This window comes from Bos taurus, chromosome 20 (assembly GCF_002263795.3).
Source record: "Bos taurus isolate L1 Dominette 01449 registration number 42190680 breed Hereford chromosome 20, ARS-UCD2.0, whole genome shotgun sequence".
NCBI classification, from domain to species: Eukaryota; Metazoa; Chordata; class Mammalia; order Artiodactyla; family Bovidae; genus Bos; species Bos taurus.
Window position 1 is genome coordinate 67919608 of NC_037347.1, and position 21708 is coordinate 67941315.

The 21708-nt window shown below is 46.1% G+C and overlaps 1 protein-coding gene across 1 annotated transcript in view; it reads right to left on the reverse strand.

The window, feature by feature from the left end:
* ADAMTS16 (ADAM metallopeptidase with thrombospondin type 1 motif 16) overlaps positions 1–21708 on the reverse strand; it is a 193637-nt gene that overhangs the window by 112591 nt on the left and 59338 nt on the right. Inside the window, exons 3-7 of the mRNA XM_059878822.1 lie at positions 17706–17985; positions 12093–12292; positions 9733–9816; positions 7153–7312; positions 5382–5487 (exon numbers count right to left, since the gene is read on the reverse strand). Of these exons, the coding sequence (XP_059734805.1) occupies positions 5382–5487; positions 7153–7312; positions 9733–9816; positions 12093–12292; positions 17706–17985 (830 nt within the window). The remainder of the gene's footprint in view (positions 1–5381; positions 5488–7152; positions 7313–9732; positions 9817–12092; positions 12293–17705; positions 17986–21708) is intronic.

The following is a 21708-nucleotide window of genomic DNA, read 5'->3' on the forward strand; positions in this document are numbered from 1 at the left end:
GTGTGTGTGTGTGTGTGCATGCCTGTGTGTAAGGGCGGTAATGAGGAGGCAGTTCAGCCGAAGGTCAATGGGTTTCGAATACTTTTGGTCACAGAAACAAAAATCTTAAGAGGAACGACAATAAATAAAATTGGTAAGAAATGATGCTCCATTGTTTTCTAATCTCCAAGTAGGAAGGTAGTGTTGCTTTCTAAGCTACCACAGTTGACTTTATTCTTCTACTCTGAAAAATGTTCACTTGTTTGAGTGTATATAATATATATAAAGGGAGCCTTAATGGATTTGTTTTCATAATTTAATATTTTTGTATTTGCTCTTGTATAATTGTTTTTAATGGAAAGTATTACAGAATTAAGGGTGGATTCTTAGAACCAAAGTTATTCTTAATAAAAATCACCACATGCTTGGACCATAAAAAAAAAAAAAAGAAATGATGCTCCAACCTGCTGGGGGTCCTGGGGGACAGTCTGACAATCACCACATCAGATGATCTTTAAGCAACTGTTGCTTTGATATTCTTTAAACCCTTAAAATCACCCAGTGCCTACCCAATCCAGCTAGAGGCTCAGGCTGATGGCAGAGAACAGCCATAAATCAGTGAGGTGCACACATCACCAGCCAGTGCTTGGAAGGGCATCTAATATCAACAGCTAAGGACGGCAATGGACCCCACTCCAGTACTCTTGCCTGGAAAATCCCATGTACAGAGGAGCCTGGTGGGCTCCAGTCCATGGGGTCCCTAAGACTCGGGCACGACTGAGCGACTTCAGTTTCACTTTTCACTTTCATGCATTGGAGAAGGAAATGGCAACCCACTCCAGTGTTCTTGCCTGGAGAATCCCAGGGACAGAGGAACCTAGTGGGCTGCTGTCTATGGGATCGCACAGAGTCGGACACGACTGAAGCAACTTAACAGCAGCAGCAGCAGCAAGGATGGCTAAGCAGAATGGTATCCGCACACCAATTCTGTTTCTTTCCGAAAGACTTCCCTGATCTTCCTTGCACATCTTGCCATGCTGCAGCCCTCACTGCTTGGCCTCTCACATGCCATGTCTATCTTACCTGGCTTTAGGCTTTTGGAGGGCATGGACCACTAGTCAGTTTGTAGAATCCTACACAATGGTCTGCTGGCACAAGGCAAATTGCACCTGGTGAATGGATCAGAGCATGCATGTGTGTGTGCAGTCATGTCTGACTCTCTGTGACCTCATGGACTGTAACCCACCAGGCTCCTCTGTCCATGGGATTCTCCAGGCAAGAATACTGGAGTGGGTTGCCATGCCCTTCTCCCAGGGATCTTCCCAATCAAAGATCAAACCTACATTTCCTGTGTTGGCAGGCGAGTTCTTTACCAACTAGGAAGCCCCCATATGGATTGGTAAATAGTGGAAAAAAGAGGGGGGCAGGATGATGGCTCATGCATACTCTTGAGCGCAGGATGTTTAATATCATCTTGATGGTCTGCGATGACCATGAAAATTATGTATTTTAGCCAACTTCATATACAAGCAATGCTCAGCTCAAGTAACACAACTCAAATTGCACCTGCTGAGGTCTCACAGACTCTAGGGGTTTTATATACAGAAACCTATGGAAGAGGAGACCAGGCTATGCACCACAGTCATGGTCAGGCTGCCAGAGAACCACAGGGTATCTGGGATCTGAGTTCCAAGGCCCTGCCCATCGAATGGCATGACTTCCTTTGGCAAATGAGAATTTTTCAAATGGATTCATGCCCAGATGACACATTTTCCAAAATGTGTAGTTGAGCCCTCGTGCCTCTGTGCCGATTCTTCAACACCTCCATTGAGCAAACCGCACATGCTGTGTGTGACAAGTGACTCAGTACAACCAGGAAGCCCACCCTCCACCAGATCTGGCTCAACCGCACACTCGAAAGGAGCAGACACGTGCTCGTTTCCAGTTCCAGTCTCTCTCCTCCCCTTCCCAACACAGATCCAAGCCATGGTTCTTAGCAATTCCCGTTTCTAGGTCAGATTCCCTAGTGGAAACCACAAGATGCCTTGAGATTAAAAAAGAACCAAACCTGGTGGAAAAAACGGGCTGGACATGAACTGAATCTTTTTGAGCTGAAGGTTAAGAATCTATGGCTGAAAGGCTCTGAGCCTTACATATATACTGCTGTGCATAATATAAATGCATTACAATTACATTATCCACTGTAATGATAAACCTGAATGATCAGGTCCTCTGAACATAAACCAAACTTCACCTGTGAAACAGGATGCTTTATAACTCAATAAATGTAATCACTTCTCCACTGATCTCCAGTGGCACCCAATATGCTACTGGAGGTCAGTGGAGAAGTAATTACATTTACTAAGTTATAAAACATTCTGTTTCACAGGTGAAGTTTGGCATAACTGACTCAATGGACATGAGTCTGGGTAAACTCCGGGAGTTGGTGATGGACAGGGAGGCCTGGCGCGCTGTGGTCCATAAGGTCGCAAAGAGTTGGACATGACTGAGTGACTGAACTGAACTGAAATGTAATTACTGTATAAATGTAAAATTACTTCTTAATTCTTACGGTATAGAACTCAGAAACTGCCTCTGCTTAGAGCTCCCTGCTAAGGATAAGGTGAAGGCATGCTGCTGGATCCCTGCCTTAAACCTATGACTACTTCTCCGAGTAGTAATAGTTATTAAGTGAATAAACTGAATCACTGGGTTTGTTTGTGATTCACCTGAAAGGCATGGAGCCACATTTCTGAGCCTCCCTGCCACAGCCCCCTCATCGGACGCAGGTGCCACAGTGAATGATGTGTTAGTAACACGCCCCCTTATGTACAGACAGTGAGAGGGAAAGAGAGGCGAGATGAACTGGGGAATCGGGATTCACACACATACACTATTGATCATTGTTGTTGTTCAGTTTCTAAGCTGTGTCTGAATCTTTGCGACCCCATGGACTGTAGCCCATCAGGCTCCTCTGTCCATGGGATTCTCCAGGCAAGAATCCTGGAGTGGGTTGCCATTTCCTACTCCAGGGGATCATCCCAACCCAGAGATTAAACCCAGGTCTCCTTCATTGCAGGCAGATTCTTTACCATTTGAGCCATCAGGTCGCTGACACAGATGCAAATTTCCATTCATTACATGCATGACCCTAACAGACAGGGCTACCATTCCAGGCTATTTGCTATGGCAGCTGGCACATGCCTTTTCTGTGCACACCTCCCACTGTACTTCCTATTTCCTTAATACGATCAGAAGCTATTTCACTGGTGACATGAAACACTCAGGGCTCCCGGACTCTCTGACTCTTGCACAGTGGTCTCAAGCAGCAGGTGCTGGAGAAGGAGGTCTCAAGCAGAAGGTGCTCACTTCCTGGGGTCAGTTCTATTAGGAGTGGGACTTCTCTGCACCCACACCTCTAGAGTCCCTTTCCTTCCTCTCATCTATATCCCCACTTGCAAACAAAAGCACTTTTCTCTTGTTTGGAAGAAATTCTTTTTCTACCTACACTGAGCCCTAGTGACAAAAGGAATAATAGCTGGCTTCTAAGAGAAAGGGGCTTCCCAGGTGGCATTAGTGGTAAAGAACCCACCTACCAATGCAGGAGACCCGGGTTTGATCCCTGGATCAGAAAGATCCCCTGGAGAAGGAAATGGCAACCCACTCCAGTATTCTTGCCTGGAGAATCCCATGGACAGAGGAGCCTGGTGCGTTACAGCTCATGGGGTCACAGAGAGTTGGACACGACTGAAGTGACTTAGCACAGACGCACCCACTCTAGGAAAAAAATAAAAGCAAACGCTGATGCTTGTTGACATGGAAGATGGGGAGTCTTGACTTGGATGTACAGGGTTGAATTTAGTTAAATTCACCAGCTGTGGCTGCCAGGACTGCCAGGGCCCAGATCACAACTGCTTATCTAATGCTGGTTTGTTCAGCCCTTGATGACTTAAATATTTCTTACCTTGATTGTTTAATTAAATTTAGGTATGGTTCAGAGGACAGCAAGAGCCCCATGTCATAAAAATAATGAGAGTTTTTGAAGTTTTAACTCCAGCAGCCCATTTACAATTATGATTTAATTGAAAGCTTTGTAAAGTGTAGGTGCAATTTTCTAGGCACTGAAAACGTCAATCATTACCTGTAATGATGAAGGGATCAGTAATAAGATATAAAGCTTCACTTTCAGGTCATCAGTTCACACAGAGCCTAAATCTGCGTGGCTTCTGTGAGATCCTATTAAAGGCAGGCACACGTGTGTCCACACACACACACTCAAACACACACACACACACACACACACACAGATGCTTTGAACAGGTCAGGATGATACAAGTGGCCTCAGTCCAATTTCTAACCAGATGGAGAAGTCAGTTTTGCAAAAAACAAGTGACAATCAATGCCTTTTGCAAATTTTGTGATTAGCAAGATCAATGAGGATGGAAGTAAAATTAGAAAAAAATTGTAACTCCTGGTTGTGGGCTTTCTAGAAGCTTCAAGTACAATTTCAATCCAGAAGAAAAACATTTGTGTTATTATTGCTGATGCTCATATAAACAAAGCAATTGCAGCAAGTGAGCCCCATTGAGTAAAAAAAAAAAAAATTAAGTAGATGGTGCCTCAAAGTGAGGCGACCTATAGATTATTAGAGTAAGAAAGCTTGTTTAAGAATAACAGCTGCTAGAAATAACTGACAGAAGTGTTTCATTTTTACAGGAATAAAGGTAAGCTTCTCACTTGAAAAGATATCGCTAATGACAAGCCACCACCACTGAGAATTGCTTGGTCCTGCACTGTCCATCCGTCCGCCAAAGCCCCAGGCTCCCCACTCACCCTGTTGCTGCTTCACTTTACAACTGACAACTGTGGGCACGTGGGGATGTGGAAGCCAACCAGCTCCTACCAGACTGTATCTCTTGTCCTGTCTGCATTCCCCAAACCCTGCACACCAACCACAACCCATCTCTACAAATGATCAGAGTGACATCAGAATGCAAACTTTCGAACAGTAAGTTACCAACGTTTACCATCCTCAGCTACGTGGGGTCCTCCTGCAGGAGCTAACCAGGGAATGCAGTCAGCCCACAGGACAAGCTCAAGACACAGGACAGAGGAGCAGGGACAGACAGACAGGTCTGCAGTGTGTGGTTTTTTGCACATGTGTGAGCAGGAATGGATGAAGAGAGGGAGCAAAGAGCAAACGCGTGGATCACCACCGCTTGAGATCGAGCACAGCGAGGCATTCAAATGGAATAGATGCACCTACGAGATCATCTCCTATGGTCCATGGCATTCCTGCTGGGATGTCCCCTTACAGACGTGACCTACCCATCACCATTTCAAGACAAACATCCAGCCCAGAGGGGATGCCAGGCTCCGCCCTCCCAGGGAGATGCACTCACTTGTGTCCAGACTCGTGGGCGATGGTGAAGGCCAGTCCAAGACCCGTGTCCTCATTAATCGTACAGCTGCGGTATTTACTGCACATGCCACTGATGGGTGCGAATCCTACGAGACAAATGGATGGAAAGAACGTACAGGCCGAGCACCGTAGGAAAACAGAGACGGGGCACAGCACACACGTGTGTTCATCTCTGTCCTTCCGAGACGCCTGGTTCTCGTCTTGGTCAGGTGAAACGTGAAACAGGAAACCCCTGTTAAGGGCCCTGAATAACATGGGAGGGGGCATTTGTTCTCTCTTCATGGAAAACAGTCCACAGTTCTACGTCATGTTCCAGTTACAGGTTACAAGGGGGCAACATCCAAGAGGGGGTTCCGTGCTGAAGGAGGAGAATTTCAGCTTTTTTCCTACAAACGTCTGTGTCCTCAGAGGCCCGACACAAAGTGCTGTGGGGAGAGGGTGTCGGTGGCCCTCAAGGCCGTGCCAGGGTGGACGACCTGCCGGCGGGGGGCTGTTCACAGGACTCAGCATCTGTCCTGCTCATGGGTATAGTTTAATGTGGATAAAATGATAAAGTGTAGAATCAGCAGAGGGAGCGAGCACCTGGGGAAAGGCCTGGGGGAAACCAGGCGCGAGGACCCGGGGTCTTCCCTGCAGTGGCCTTGCACAAAAGGACTTAATCCCCCACAGGAGGAATAACGCCGACCAGGGGTTCTCAGCAGAGACTCAGGTCCAGGTGTTGGCTGGGGGCTGGCCACAGGGCACCTCGGCCTGGTGTGGGCCCCGGTTCCAGGCCCCAGAAGTAAAGCAGGCGTTCCAGGTCAGCCTCACGGCATGCATGGTGTAGGCCCAGTGGGTCAGGCTCGCCAGCTGGCAGCCGGGAACTCTGCTGGATCCCACAGCCGAGGGCCCACTTTGTATGCAGGCCTTTCAGGGAACAAGGAGTCAGGACTGACCTCTATCAAACCCAGCCTTGTTTTAATGTTTTTGTAACAAAGAGACTTCTTCCCCAAGACCTTGGAAAGAAATGGAGAAAGAGGGAAAAAAAAAAGTCCAGGAGCACCTCTGTCAGTAGCTCACTGTTTACACTATTTCACACCATTTGCAAAAAGACCGCCTCATGGACATTGCCCCCATTGTAACCTGTAACTTGAACATTACACAGAACTGTGGACTGTCGTTCCACACAGAGAGAACAAACGCCCTTCTCCCACCTTATTCAGGGCCCTTTGTGTGATTGTCCAAGGGTTTCCTGTTTCACATTTCACTGTTTACACTGTTTGGAAAAGTATAAAAAAATTTGCATCATAAAGTACCACTAACATTCAGTCAGCCCTTTAAGCATGCTAAAAGTGGCTAAGATTGAGATATTTATAGAGAAACAGAAAGATGAGGAACACAATATTATTGTAGTATCTCTATAAATATTCACAAACATATGTCTTTCCTATCATGAGAGACCCACTTGGACCTCTTGATCCCACTCTCACAATTAGAGGAAGAAATGGAAGAAATTATTTCTTAAATTAGAAGAGACAGGAGTTCTTGAATCTGTGAGACCTTTCCATGGGAAAGAAGTGATTTTGGTGACGACAAGCGCACTCTTATGTTTGGCCAACGTTTATGCAGGGACGGCGTCTGTTTCTCACAAAGGCACTCAGCAGCAGCTGCCACTTACGGATCCAGGTAGGAGGTGAGAACCCTCCGTATCCCGGGCTGCTGACGGAGCACGGCACACACGAGTCTGTCAAAGCCCCAGCAGAGGCTCTTACCCAGGGTGTCACAGGGCTCGTTCTTCCAGGAGCATATGTCCAGGCCGGTGAGTAAGATGGCGTGGTCGTGGCGAGCCCCATCTTTCCCCGTCAGTCCAGACTGCCACTGGCAGAAGCTGCTCAGGCTGTGGTCCGCGTGATGGCTTATCACCAACCCTGGCTGCGTGGGAGGGCGCCCGAGAAAACAGGAAGAGAGCATGTCAGGCAGCGGCACTGGCATCACCGCACACTACCACTGATTTGGATTTCAGTGACGTGGTGAATCTGAATGGCAGACGAACTAGTCTATCCATCTCATGTATTAAAATACAAAGGAGGGCGTTGTATATAAAACTTGTAGATGCAGTGTAGACGCTCATGTCCCTTTCTCCAGTTCTGTACAAAAACAGTGGGGATGCATTCAATCACTGATCACACTTCGATGACCCAAGAAACATTACTTCTGTGTCTGTAACTCTTCTAAGAGTTATTACTACAGCATTAAATTAGGTCAGTTTTACACGGATACACCATGTTGTAAGAAGGGGCTGCTCAACTGACAAAGCTTTATTTCTTTATGTCTAGAAAGAAATTTCTTTATTTCTAGAAAACAGGCTGGAACTAGAAGGATAGTTCCAGGTGACGTTCAGCCTCCTCCATGTATTGCTATTGTTGTTCAGTAGCTAAGTCATGTTTGACTCTCTTGTGACCTCAAGGACTATATCCTGCCAGGCTCCTTTGTCCATGGGAATTCCCAGGCAAGAATACTGGAGTGGGTTGCCATTTTCCCTTCCAGGGTATCTTCCCAACCCAGGGATCAAACCCGCATCTCCTGCACTGGCAGGCAGATTCTTTACCACTGAGCCACCATGGTATATATACCAAGTTCTAATAGATCAGCAATGGAAGATCAGAATGAAGGTACCTGAACTCTTGGTAAACGAAGAATTGGGGGGGCTGGTAAGAATAGCTCTCAAAGCTGGCAGATGAGTTATTTAAACCTTATCCATAGGTTCGATATATTTTCCTATGGATGGTCACAGAAAACCAGCTTAAACATCTCCATTTCAGGACAAAACTTTAAAGCTTTTCTGACCAGAGTGTTGGGCTGGAACCGTGTCTCTCAGTCACTAACACGCTTTCTCCTTCAGTGCTATTGTGTCTTTCCAGAAGGCCAAGTGCACCCAAGCTTAATGCTGCACATCAACCCTGGGACATGCCTTACATTCTTCAGCCGGTGATTTCCAGGAAAACTGCATTAATTAAAGTTAACACAGGTGTATGATCAAACGATAACCTCGCTTATTCTTTGCTGCTTGGATGAATTCCAAGGTGAAACATTTTAATGCAGAGAATAATTAACCTGTCACCTGGGAATCCCTGCTCAGTCAGCAGCCCCCTCTGCAGACACACACGAGAGGCAATGGAGTTGTACTTCGCTGACTATTCAGTCCAGAAACATGCCTGCCCCTGCACACCCCGCCTGCATGGAAAGAGGGCCTCAGCCCAGAACCTGCAAATCTAAAGGCATCTGAGATCTTATCAAGGATCTCAGAGTTCATCTAAAAATTGTTTGTTTCATAAACAAGACAACCATGGCTAACAGGAGACTCTGCCGAAACACCAGTAAGGGTGGAACTGGAGGTTGGGTGCCTGACTAGGACCCGGGGTTCACTCCCTGACGTCCAGTCAATGACCAGCTCAGGGCAAAATAGAACTGACAGCCCTTGATGGCTAAGAAACTCCCCCTTACTTCTGCCACAAGACACCCACCCGAGGTGCACTGTGAACGGCGGTGCACCTCTGTGTGTCCACACAGAGGTTCTGAAATGAAGGCGCCAGACAATCTTTTCCCCACTGCTCCCAGGATCCAGCATAATTTGGAGGTTTGCACGCAATGAGAGAAATGTGCCTGACATTCTAGACTCTAAGAATAAAATGCTGAGACTGAAGGTGGTGAAGGTGAGTGTCAGCGCTTGGGAGGTAACAGAGTACAAGCACACAGAGCCGCATGGTACGGTGCCATCTCCGGGCTACGGGGCACTATTAAACGCCTTCCAACAAAAGACGCCACCTCCATCCTCAGGCTCACAGTGGAACACGCTTCGTATTCCAGGTGTATTTCCCACCCAGGTGTTACAGTAGTTCTTTTTGGGACTTCCACAGTGGTCCAGTGGCTAAACCTTCACGCTCTCAATGCAAGGGGCCTAGGCTCAATCTCTGGTCAGGGAGCTAAATCCCACAGGCCACAACTAAAGAACCCTGCACGCTGCAATGAAGGTCGGGGATCCTGAGCATCTCAACTAAGACCAGTGCGGCCAAATAAACAAATATATTTTAAAGTTACTTTTCCTTTCCATTTTCTTATTAGCCAAGCAAATGAGTATGCTTTACTTCTCTGCACAAAAATCACAAACAAAAGTCACATAAGCATTATGGGAACGGACAAGAAACTGACTGTATTATACACAATATCAGAACGTTTCTGTCCTCAAGGGAAAGAGAAGGAAAGAATCCATAGAAAAATTACATTTAGGAAAATGAATATTTTGCACGTATTTTTCTGAGGGGGGGAAGCTGCTGGTATCAAAGATAGGATACCTGTTCCTCTTCCAGAAGAATCAGGGCGACAATGGCAATGTTGATATTCCCTCCTATTGTCCCGTCTTTGAATAAAGCAGACACCTGGGAAAGACAGGTAACTCACGTCAGTCCCTGCACATGACACCCTTTCCCCCAGCCCTTAGCCTGGAGTTCACAGCTGAAGGCCAATCCCGTGTTCTCCACGTGACAGAGCAATGTTCGGTTTCTTACACTGCTAGACACACAGGGATGTGAAGTGAAAGTGTGAAAGTGAAAGTGTTAGTTGCTCAGTTGTGTCTGACTCTTTGAGACCCCATGGACTGTAGCCTGCCAGGCTCCTCTGTCCGTGGGATTCTCCAGGCAAGAATACTGGAATCGGTAGCCTTTCCCTTCTCCAGGGGATCTTCCCAACCCAGGGATGGAACCCAGGTCTTCTGCATGGCAAGCAGATTCTTTATCATCTGAGCCACCAGGAAAGCCCAAGACACACAGGTATGGGAACATCTAATCACACCAACTCTTGGGTCCTTATGGTTGGTGCTTGGAAGTAAAACAATGAAGTCTGGGGAGGTAGGTCCCACGTGTTATCAAACACCAGTGAAGGGCTCACAAGTCCCCTTAGTTGGAAAGTGTCCTCATTAGACTACAAGGAAGTTTCTTTTTTAACTGACAGTGATGACCCACAGGTAAGCACTCCCCAAGCTGTCCCAGTGAAAGATTCCAGAAGCATAAGAGAACTTCTTGGGAAAAGACCAGAGGATACAAGAAAGAGAAGGAAATCAATGCAGAAAGACAGTGATCAAGGGGAGATGCAGACGTTAGAGGTGAAGGTCACAGGAGTAGAAACGAGTGATCAGAGTGATCAGGCGTCACCTCAGGCATTTGAGGCGACGAGTGAGGACGAGTCAACGGTCACGGGAAGCTCCAGGGAACTGATGTGGCACCAGGATGTGGAAATGAGAGAAAAGCTCAACAGAACAGAGGCAACGTTTGCAAATGGCAGAGACCTGCAGTGGCGGGTGCCTCTGGGTGACCACCTGCCTCAGTCCCCTGGGAGACCGGAAACCACGAGGGTCTGGCCGCCAAAAACAAGGACGGTGAGAGCAGCCATGCCGAATCATGGCAAACTGAATCATATTTAGGGGTACTCTGTTTATCGGGATGTGAAACGTATGTTTCAAATAAAACTATTTTAAAAATTCACTTTGATGGCCCCAAATTTTGTCTTCTGTTATGCAGATTCCACTTAGGTGGAATGGGGCTTAGACACCTCTCGCTACACTTTAGTACAGACTAGAGCTGCCAAGCAGACACAAAGCCAGACACATTTCTATCTGCAGTGACATTTAAAAAAATTATTGGAGTATAGTTGCTTCACAGTGTTGCGTTAATTTCTGCTGTGCAGCGGAGGGAGCCGGTCATATGTATCATATCTCTACATCATTTGCTATTGTTGTTAGTCACAAAGTCATGTCCGACTCTGGCATCCCATGGACTGCAGCATGCCAGGCTCCGCTGTCTGTGGGATTTCCCAGGCAAGAACACTGGAGTGGATTTCCATTTCCTTCTCCAAGGGATATTCCCGACCCAGAGACTGAACCCATATTTCCTGCACCGGCAGGTGGGTTCTTTACTGCTGAGCCACCAGGGAAGCCCCATGTGTACACACATCCCCTTGATTTTGGACTGCATTTCCATTTAGGTCACCACTGCAGTGACATTCTAAACGGTGTACTGCTTCTTGTTCTTGTAGATAAAATAATGCATCTTTTATATTCATATTCCTAAAAAGATGAGCATTTTCTATGTGCTGTGTTTTAAGTCACTTCAGTCATGTCCAACCCTTTGTGACCCCATGGACTGTAGCCTGCCAGGCTCCTCTCTCCATAGAATTCTCCAGGCAAGAATACTGGAATGGATTGCCATTTCCTTCTCCAAGGGATCCTCCCAACTCAGGGATCAAACCCAGGTCTCCCTCATTGCAGGTGGATTCTTTACCATCTGAACCACCAGGGGAGACGGGCATTTGTACAGGGCCACCTAAAATCACACATATATACTGCTGATGGGCAGACTTACTGCACTCAAAGGTCTCAGCATCCTCTTGGAGATTTCTGATAAATGGAGACATCGTAAACTTGAAATATTGTTCATATTTTTTTTTCATGCCAAATTGTTCATCCTCCAAATTTTATTCTCTGAAGGATTGAAAACGGCTCTTCTGATTGGAGCATAGTAAAAGTGAAGGAGCTATCATGGATGAAATATTTCTCGAGTATGAAACATAAATCCACAAGTAAAAGAGGGAGGCAAACGCACACACTACACCCACACGAGGCAGAATCACACACGCGGCTCAGAGAGCAGGACGAGCCTACCATGTTGAGAACTGTCAGCACGTAGGTGGTGATGTTTTCATGGCCATGGTTTTGCATCATCTTTTTGTCAACCACCACCAGCGTCTCCACATTCAGCTCTTCATTCCTATGGGACTTCAGAAGGGAGCGCTTTTGCCTTACACATGATTTATACTCATCCGGCAGGATGAAAAGGTCTTCTTTGGGAGGCTTGGGCATGTCTACAGGGGGGGCATTTGGAGAGGAAGTAAAAGCAAAGTCATCACACAAGACCTGTGGCAGAGCTCGCGCTAAAGAAAATGGACTAAAAAAATGAATATTCATGAAATGAACCATAAAACCCTTAAAAGTATGATGCGAAACTTGTGTTAAGGTGGGACACTACATTTAAATAAAGTTTGCGCAGCCTAGATGTCATAGAATTCATCACTATATGGACTTTTGTATAAATTTCTCCTGATTTAAAACAAATTGGTCTGTATAGTCAAAGCGGTGTTTTTTCCAGTAGTCATGTACAGATGTTAGAGTTGGACCATAAAGAAGGCTAAGCACTGAAGAATTGATGCTTTCAAACTGTGGTGTTGGAGAAGACTCTTGAAAGTCCCTTGGACTGCAAGAAGATCCAACCAATCCATCCTAAAGGAAATCAACCCTGAATATTCATTGGTAGGACTGATGCTGAAGCTGAAGCTCTAATCCTTTGGCCATCGGGTGTGAAGAGCTGATTCACTGGGAAAAAACCTGATGCTGGGAAAGACTGGCAGCAGGAGGAGAAGGGAACGACAGAAGACGAGATGGTTGGATGGCATCCCCGATTCAATGGACATGATTTTGACCACACTCTGGGAGTTGGTGATGGACAGCGAAGCCTGGTGTGCTGCAGTCTGTGGGGTTGCAAAGAGGAGTTCACGACTGAGCAACTCAACAACAAAAACAAAAAGATCACTTTGGTTCTGAAGTGCTGCTGCGTCTAAAAGCAAGATGTTCCAAGATTGTGAACATGAGGGTATGTGCAACAGGGGCTCCGAAATGGAGTCACTGACAGAGCAATAAAACTAATAATTACAAAAAGAAGTGCTGTCTTACACGGTGTTCTCATTTGAAGACTTTTAATGACCTAAGAGGTTTTAAAGTTGATTCCCGGGTCTGGACACACAGCTGGATAGTCTGTAGTATTTCCAGTGGGTTATAAACACACAGCCAGATTGTCTGTAGTATTTCCAGTGGGTTATAAATGCTCCAGACAGATCCACTGTAGAGCTGAATTTCCTCAAAAGTATTATAAATATTTACCTAATTTAACTGGAAGACAAAATAGACTTGATCTTCTTAGTGCAAGCTGTTTAAAAATAGTTTTGGCTTTGATAATCGGGAAGTTGACACTATGCTAAAAATGGTCAAGTTTGGTGGATGCCTCAGAAAACGTGGTTAGAACTGCTCCGTGTGAAAGTATCCAGGTATTAGGTGGCAGTACTTTACTGAATTAGGTGAATTACTAAATTCAGTCAGTCGGTTCAGTTCAGTCGCTCAGTTGTGTCTGATTCTTTGCGACCCCATGAATCGCAGCACACCAGGCCTCCCTGTCGATCACCAACTCTCAGAGTTCACACAAACTCACATGCATAGAGTCAGTGATGCCATCCAGCCATCTCATCCTCTGTCGTCCCCTTCTCCTCCTGCCCCCAATCCCTCCCAGCATCAGGGTCTTTTCCAATGAGTCAACTCTTCGCATAAGGTGGCCAAAGTACTGGAGTTTCAGCTTTAGCATCATTCCTTCCAAAGAACACCCAGGACTGATCTCCTTTAGGATGGACTGGTTGGATCTCCTTGTAGTCCAAGGGACTCGCAAGAGTCTTCTCCAGCACCACAGTTCGAAAGCATCAATTTTTCGGCACTCAGCCTTCTTCACAGTCCAACTCTGACATCCATACATGACCACTGGAAAAACTAGATCCTTGACTAGATGGACCTTTGTTGGCAAAGTAATATTTCTGCTTTTTAATATGCCATCTAGGTTGGTCATAACTTCCCTTCCAAGGAGTAAGCGTCTTTTAATTTCATGGCTACAATCACCATCTGCAGTGATTTTGGAGCCCAGAAAAATAAAGGTGGCACTAATTCAAAAGCTATGCCAGCTCTGCTCATGGAATACTCAGCTAGAAGACACTGTTTTGATTGACTGATACTCACATCCACTGCATTTTACTCTCTTTGCTAAAATACTTGCAAACTTAAAAGAACTCTTGGGAGGATAACAGTTACACCACTACAGTTTAATAAGCACTCATCACATGCCATTTGCATTGACGCAGTTTACACTGATGTGGGCTCCCCCATAAAAGATGTCTATGTATAACCCACTCACTCTCTACACCAGCTGTGGGTAGGAGTGAGGCCACCGAGACACGGGAGATGAACATCACTTTCTCAAAATCCCTCCCTAGAAGGCACTGGGAATGGATTTCAGATCTGGCATTGTGGTCCCAGGGCCCTTAGTCTTAATTTCCATAAGTACAGGGTACAAGCGGAGATGGGAACATAGCAGTTCCCCAGGCCCTCAGTACTGGAAAAAGGCAGGAGCACAGAGGTGGTGGTCTCACTGGCCTGGGGTCTGAAAAGCCCCTCAAAACAAGCCATCCGCTCAATATGGTCCCACAGCATCTCCCACCACACATGAGTCCCAGCTCAAAACCCACCCATGATGCCTCAGCTAGAAGCAGCAAGCTACTATTTGAGCCTGAGGTTCAGAGTCACAATTGATTTTAAGCAAATCAGCCTGCTTTTCTCTGCCCTTTTCAACAGAAAGAGATGCCTAAACCCACAGGAAAGTGAAAGGGTTAGCTGCTCAGTCATGTCCGACTCTTTGTGACCCCGTGGTCTGCCCATGGAATTCTCTAGGCAAGAGTCCTGAAGTGGGTTGCCATTTTCTTCTCCAGGGATCTTCTCCACCTAGGGATCAAACCTGGGTCTCCTGCATGGTAGGCAGATCCTTTACTGTCTGAGCCACTGCTGCTGCTGTTGCTAAGTCACTTCAGTCGTGTCCGGCTCTGTGCGACCCCACAGACAGTAGCCCACTAGGGAAGCCTGAACACACAGGAAAATCCCTCATCTCCTGAGCAGAGACTCCAGGAAAGAATCTTTGTAGGTGTAAACCCCCTGAGACAGAAGATGGAGATACCTCTAGGGAAGCCCAAAGCCTCATGGATAGTGTGGGAATATCGTGTCCCATGCTGTCAGATAAGTGAGCCTTGAGGACTAAGTGCTCAGCCCAGAGGGACTGTGCCAATTCTGCTAGGCGTGGCCCCAGCTGCTCGGGGGGCCCAGGGAAAAGAACTGCCACGTGCCCTGCAGAAGCGGGCAGAGATGGCAAGTCAACAGCACCAGATCAGCCCCTGACACGGCCCACATTTTCTGCCACCTTTTTTCTAGTTTTATTATGAAAACATAGTGCTTTTCAGGTCTACTATAGCCTTCTTCTCTCTATATTCGTTCTATTAATTTCTGAGAGTTTGATATTGAAACTCCAACTAAAAATCTTCATCTACTTAAAAAAAACTGTAATATATAGTGGAACTATATGTAACCTTGTTCTGTATATTCTGAGACTCCTGTAAATGAGTTATCATACTTTTGTAATTTAAAAAATTAAGATTAAAAAGGAGAAAAAAATGGCTACATTTTTCCATTTTCCAGCTGCGAGTCTTATTGTATAATTTAGTGTCTTATTCAGATATCTCCCTCTCAACAACCAGACTCCACTACTGAGATTCTGAAATGCCTCTGGAGACAAATGCATCGACACAGGTGCACAGACAGCCCCACCAAACAGAACAATCGTACTGCCCTGCATGCCCAGGTGCACTGCCTTTGAGCTATGGGTCTGAATGACTCCGATCACCTCCAGATAAGAATGAAAGGGTCACATTCATTCCAGAAGGGTCAGCACTGCTGGATTGCTCAGAAACACTGAAACATCTGCGTTGGGCCCTGGAGCGGCCTGTCAAAGACACGTGGACAGCCCTGCCCATCTTTCCTGCCTGGATCCAGGTGCTTGGTCAGCTTTCTGTCTCTGACACATGGAGTCTGTCCTACTCTGACTACACCCTCACCGGGAGCCCTAACAGCACCTTCCTGGCTCTGACCTTGTCTGTGCCTGAGTCCTGCCTCTCTGTCTGTGCCAATTGGTCTCGACCTGTTTGGCCCCGCCCCTGACCTGCCTGGCCCCGCCATTGGTCTGTCCGGCCACGCCCCCCCTCCTCCCCACCCCACTGGCCCCCGACCTCCTCCCTGTCTGCACAGACTCAGGAAGCCACTGCTGGTCAGTGTGCCCTGTTCTGATGCTCAATCAGCTGGACTTCCCTGACCTTCTCACCCTCCTGTTCGCTCTCCTTGTGCTCAACACTGTTCTTCCTGCTGCCTCCCCTAAGACCCAGCCCACTCTTGGTCGGTTTGGGATGAGATTTTTGAGACCGTCTGAATGTACTCTGAGACTGATTTACAGGCCATGCGTTCAGATGACACACGGGTGCGAACAGGTCAGCCGCGCTCGTTCTTCTGTCGTAGGTGCCAGGTGATTCTGGGTCATTCTCTCTTCTCTGCAGTGTGTTATGGACCCCTGCATGTGCCCACACTTATGTGAGGGTGCTGGCCCAGCGGCCAATGAAGCTAAGCAGCAGAGAAAGGTGGGCTTCCAGAAGTGCTTTGGGGAAGGTTTGCTATTAATAATTAAAGCCATGCTTGAGGGGAAAGCTGAAGCAAATGAGAACACGTTCAGAAAACACTGATCTTCTATTCCTGAGTCTGTGAGAGGGTCCTACATAAAATGTAAGTATCATTTCTCTTCCTCAATGTTCATGACACAAACAAAGAGGACTTCAATAAAGCCTTGGTGAAAAATTGTAGGTAAATTACACCATGCATCCTGTGTCTTCTGACGTGATGAGTGAAGTATATAAACCTACCTAGGGATAAATCACCTCAGTGGGAAAAGCATGTCAGCTTTAACAAATCTGCTGCTAAGTTGCTTCAGTCGTGTCCGACTCTGTGTGACCCCATAGATGGCAGCCCACCAGGCTCCCCCATCCCTGGGATTCTCCAGGCAAGAACACTGGAGTGGGTTGCCATTTCCTTCTCCAATGCATGAAAGTGAAAAGTGAAAGGGAAGTCTCTCAGTCATGTCTGACTCTAGCGACCCCATGGACTGCAGCCCACCAGGCTCCTCTGTCCATGGGATTTTCGAGGCAAAAGTACTAGAGTGGGATGCCACTGCCTTCTCTGATTAACAAATCTAGACCTCAAAAATAAAGTTACTGGGTAGAGACACCAGGATTCTTTTGAAGATGTCTTGTAGAGGAGTCCACATTTCTGTGAATCATGTCATTTAGTTTGCCCAGGGAACAGCTCTTAAAATTAAAAAAAAAAAAAAAAAAACTACCTTTATCCATATGCCATGGAAAGATGTTTTATCCTGAACATCCAGACAATGGGCTCTCTTTGGAATCTTTACTTAGGATTAGCAAAGGTGGTCAATAAATTTCACCTCGAGGGCAGACTACTTTGAAGAAAATGAAAATACTCCAGTGTCTTACTTAACATCCTAATCGTTAAATTACAAAGACAATCGTCCTTACATACATTTCTTGCGCCTTCCGCAGAAATGCTGCTTCTGTGGGTGCCTGAAGCTGAAGCCGCGTGGGGACTGATCTTCGTGGTGGAAGAGATGGTGGTTTTCCAGCCCCCACTTTTTCTCCATCATCGCGACCCGGTGGGGCCCCACGGCCGGTGCCTCGGTGGATCTCTTGTACAGGATGTGGGAGGGAGGCCTGCCCCCCGTGGAGTCACTGGGGCTCCCTGCCAGGTGTGAAGGGAGGGGCTTCAGGAAATAGTCCGCTTCCTGGGTTCTTATCATGCCTGACTGCAGAAGAGAGAGGGAGAAAGAAAGGTGCATCGCTCCTTTATCATCTGCTCACAAACACGATGTTCCCTCCAGCGATAAACCTGGAATGGGAAATGACAACCCACTCCAGTATTCTTGATTACAGAATTCCATGGACAGAGGAGCCTGGAGGGCTACAGTTCATGGGGTCCCAAAGAGCAGAGAAACACACACACACACACACACACAGACAAAAAACACACGGTTCCCTCCAGGGAGAACCCATGTGGAAAAGGGTCATGTAGGGGGCTGAGAATTAGGGGATGAGGGGTCCACCCCATCTTTTCAGAAACAGTGGTGTGGTGGTCAAAGGACTTGACTCTTGGAGCAGAGAGAGATCTCACAGCATACCAAGGTCAGGTTCTTTACTGGAAAAAATGGAGGAGAAAGCACACACACAGCCCTAGATAGTAATACGGGTCAGGGTTGGTGGGGGAGCTCTCAAAGAAAGACATAAATTTATAAACCTATTATACAGAGTGAAGTAAGCCAGAAGGAAAAACACCAATACAGTATACTAACGCATATATATGGAATTTAGAAAGATGGTAACAATAACCCTGTGTACGAGACAGCAAAAGAGACACTGATGTATAGAACAGTCTTATGGACTCTGTGGGAGAGGGAGAGGGTGGGAAGATTTGGGAGAATGGCATTGAAACATGTAAAATATCATGTATGAAACGAGATGCCAGTCCAGGTTCGATGCACAATACTGGATGCTTGGGGCTAGTGCACTGGGATGACCCAGAGGGATGGTATGGGGAGGGAGGAGGGAGGAGGGTTCAGGATGAGGAACACATGTATACCTGTGGTGGATTCATTTTGATATTTGGCAAAACTAATACAATTATGTAAAGTTTAAAAATAAAATAAAATAAAAAAAATTTATAAACCCAGTATAGTCAGCTGTTTTTTTCTAGTTTTATGCACTGTTCATTGAAGAAGGCCTTCTTGTCTCTCCTTACTATTCTTTGGAATTCTTTATTTGGTCGAATGAAACTTTCCCTTTTCCCCTTGCTTTTTGCATCTCTTCTCTAGAAGAAAACAACAGAAGAGGAAAGACTAAAGATCTCTTCAGGAAAACTGGAAATATCAAGGCACCATTTCACCCAAAGATGATCACAATAAAGGACAGAAACAACAGAGACCTAGTAGATGCTGAAGAGATCAGGAAAAGATGGAAAGAACACACAGAAGAGCTGTACAAAAAAGATCTCAATGAACCAGATTATTATGATGGTGTGGTCAGTCACCCAGAGCCAGACATTCTGGAGTGTGAAGCCAAGTGGACCTTAGGAAAAACTGCTGCTAATAAAGCTAGTGGATGTGATGGAATTCCAGTAGAACTATTCCAAACCCTAAAGGATGATGCCATCAAGGTGTTGCATTCAATATGTTAGCAAATCTGGAAAGCCCAACAGTGGCCACAGGACTGGAAAAGGTCAATCTTCATCACAATTCCCTCGGACGTGGAGTAACTCCTCTCGTCACCGCCCTTGACCTCGGACACTGGGTATCTCCTCTCAGCTGCACCCCCTGACCTTGGACGCGGGGTAGCTCCTCTCGGCCGTTCCTGCGCCGTCGCAGTCTGGTACTCTCGGCCACTACCCCTGACCTCGGACATGGGGTAACTCCTCTTGGCTGCCGCCCTTTGGGCATGGGGTCCTCCCGGCTTCTGCCCCTGACCTCAGATACAAAATGATAGGATACTGAAAGAGAAATTCCCCAGGTCAGTAGGTGCCCAATATGCTACTGGAGATCAGTGGAGAAATAACTCCAGAAAGAATGAAGGGATGGAGCCAAAGCAAAAACAATACCCAGCTGTGGATGTGACTGGTGATAGAAGCAAGGTCTGATGCTGTAAAGAGCAATATTGCATAGGAACCTGGAATGTCAGGTCCATGAATCAAGGCAAATTGGAAGTGGTCAAACAAGAGATGGCAGGAGTGAATGTCGACATTCTAGGAATCGGTGAACAGAAATGGACTGGAATGGGTGAATTTAACTCAGATTACCATTATATCTACTACTGCAGGCAGGAATCCCTCAGAAGAAATGGAGTGGCCATCACGGTCAACAAAAGAGTCTGAAATGCAGTACTTGGATGCAATCTCAAAAATGACAGAATGATCTCTGTTCATTTCCAAGGCAAACCATTCAATATCATAGTAATCCAAGTCTATGCCCCAACCAGTAATGCTGAAGAAGCTGAAGTTGAGTGGTTCTATGAAGACCTACAAGACCTTTTAGAACTAACACCCAAAAAAGATGTCCTTTTCATTCTAGGGGACTGGAATGCAAAAGTAGGAAGTCAAGAAACACCTGGAGTAACAGGCAAATTGGGCCTTGGAATACGGAATGAAGCAGGGCAAAGACTAATAGAGTTTTGCCAAGAAAATGCATTGGTCATAATAAACACCCTCTTCCAACAACACAAGAGAAGACTCTATACATGGACATCACCAGATGGTCAACACTGAAATCAGATTGATTATATTCTTTGCAGCCAAAGATGGAGAAGCTCTATACAGTCAGCAAAAACAAGACCAGGGGCTGACTGTGGCTCAGACCATGAACTCCTTATTGCCAAATTCAGACTTAAATTGAAGAAAGTAGGGAAAACCACTAGACCATTCAGGTATGACCTAAATCAAATCCCTTATGATTATACAGTGGAAGTGAGAAATAGATTTAAGGGCCTAGATCTGATAGATAGAGTGCCTGATGAACTATGGACTGAAGTTCATGACATTGTACAGGAGACAGGGATCAAGACCATTCCCATAGAAAAGAAATGCAAAAAAGCAAAATGGCTGTCTGGGGAGGCCTTACAAATAGCTGTGAAAAGAAGAGAAGTGAAAAGCAAAGGAGAAAAGGAAAGATACAAACATCTGAATGCAGAGTTCCAAAGAATAGCAAGAAGAGATAAGAAAGCTTTCTTCAGCGATCAATGCAAAGAAATAGAGGAAAACCACAGAATGGGAAAGACTAGAGATCGCGTCAAGAAAATCAGAGATACCAAAGGAACATTTCATGCAAAGATGAGATTGATAAAGAACAGAAATGGTATGGACCTAACAGAAGCAGAAGATATCAAGAAGAGATGGCAAGAATACACAGAAGAACTGTATAAAAAAGATCTTCATGACCCAGATAATCATGATGGTGTGATCACTGACCTAGAGCCAGACATCCTGAAATGTGAAGTCAAGTGGGCCTTAGAAAGCATCACTACGAACAAAGCTAGTGGAGGTGATGGAATTCCAGTTGAGCTCTTTCAAATCCTGAAAGATGATGCTGTGAAAGTGCTGCACTCAATATGCCAGCAAATTTGGAAAACTCAGCAGTGGCCACAGGAGTGGAAAAGGTCAGTTTTTATTCCAATCCCAAAGAAAGGCAATGCCAAAGAATGCTCAAACTACTGCACAATTGCACTCATCTCACACGCTAGTAAAGTAATGCTCAAAATTCTCCAAGCCAGGCTTCAGCAATATGTGAACCGTGAACTTCCAGATGTTCAAGCTGGTTTTAGAAAAGGCAGAGGAACCAGAGATCAAATTGCCAACATCCGCTGGATCATGGAAAAAGCTAGAGAGTTCCAGAAAAGCATCTATTTCTGCTTTATTGACTATGCCAAAGCCTTTGACTGTGTGGATCACAATAAACTGTGGAAAATTCTGAAAGAGATGGGAATACCAG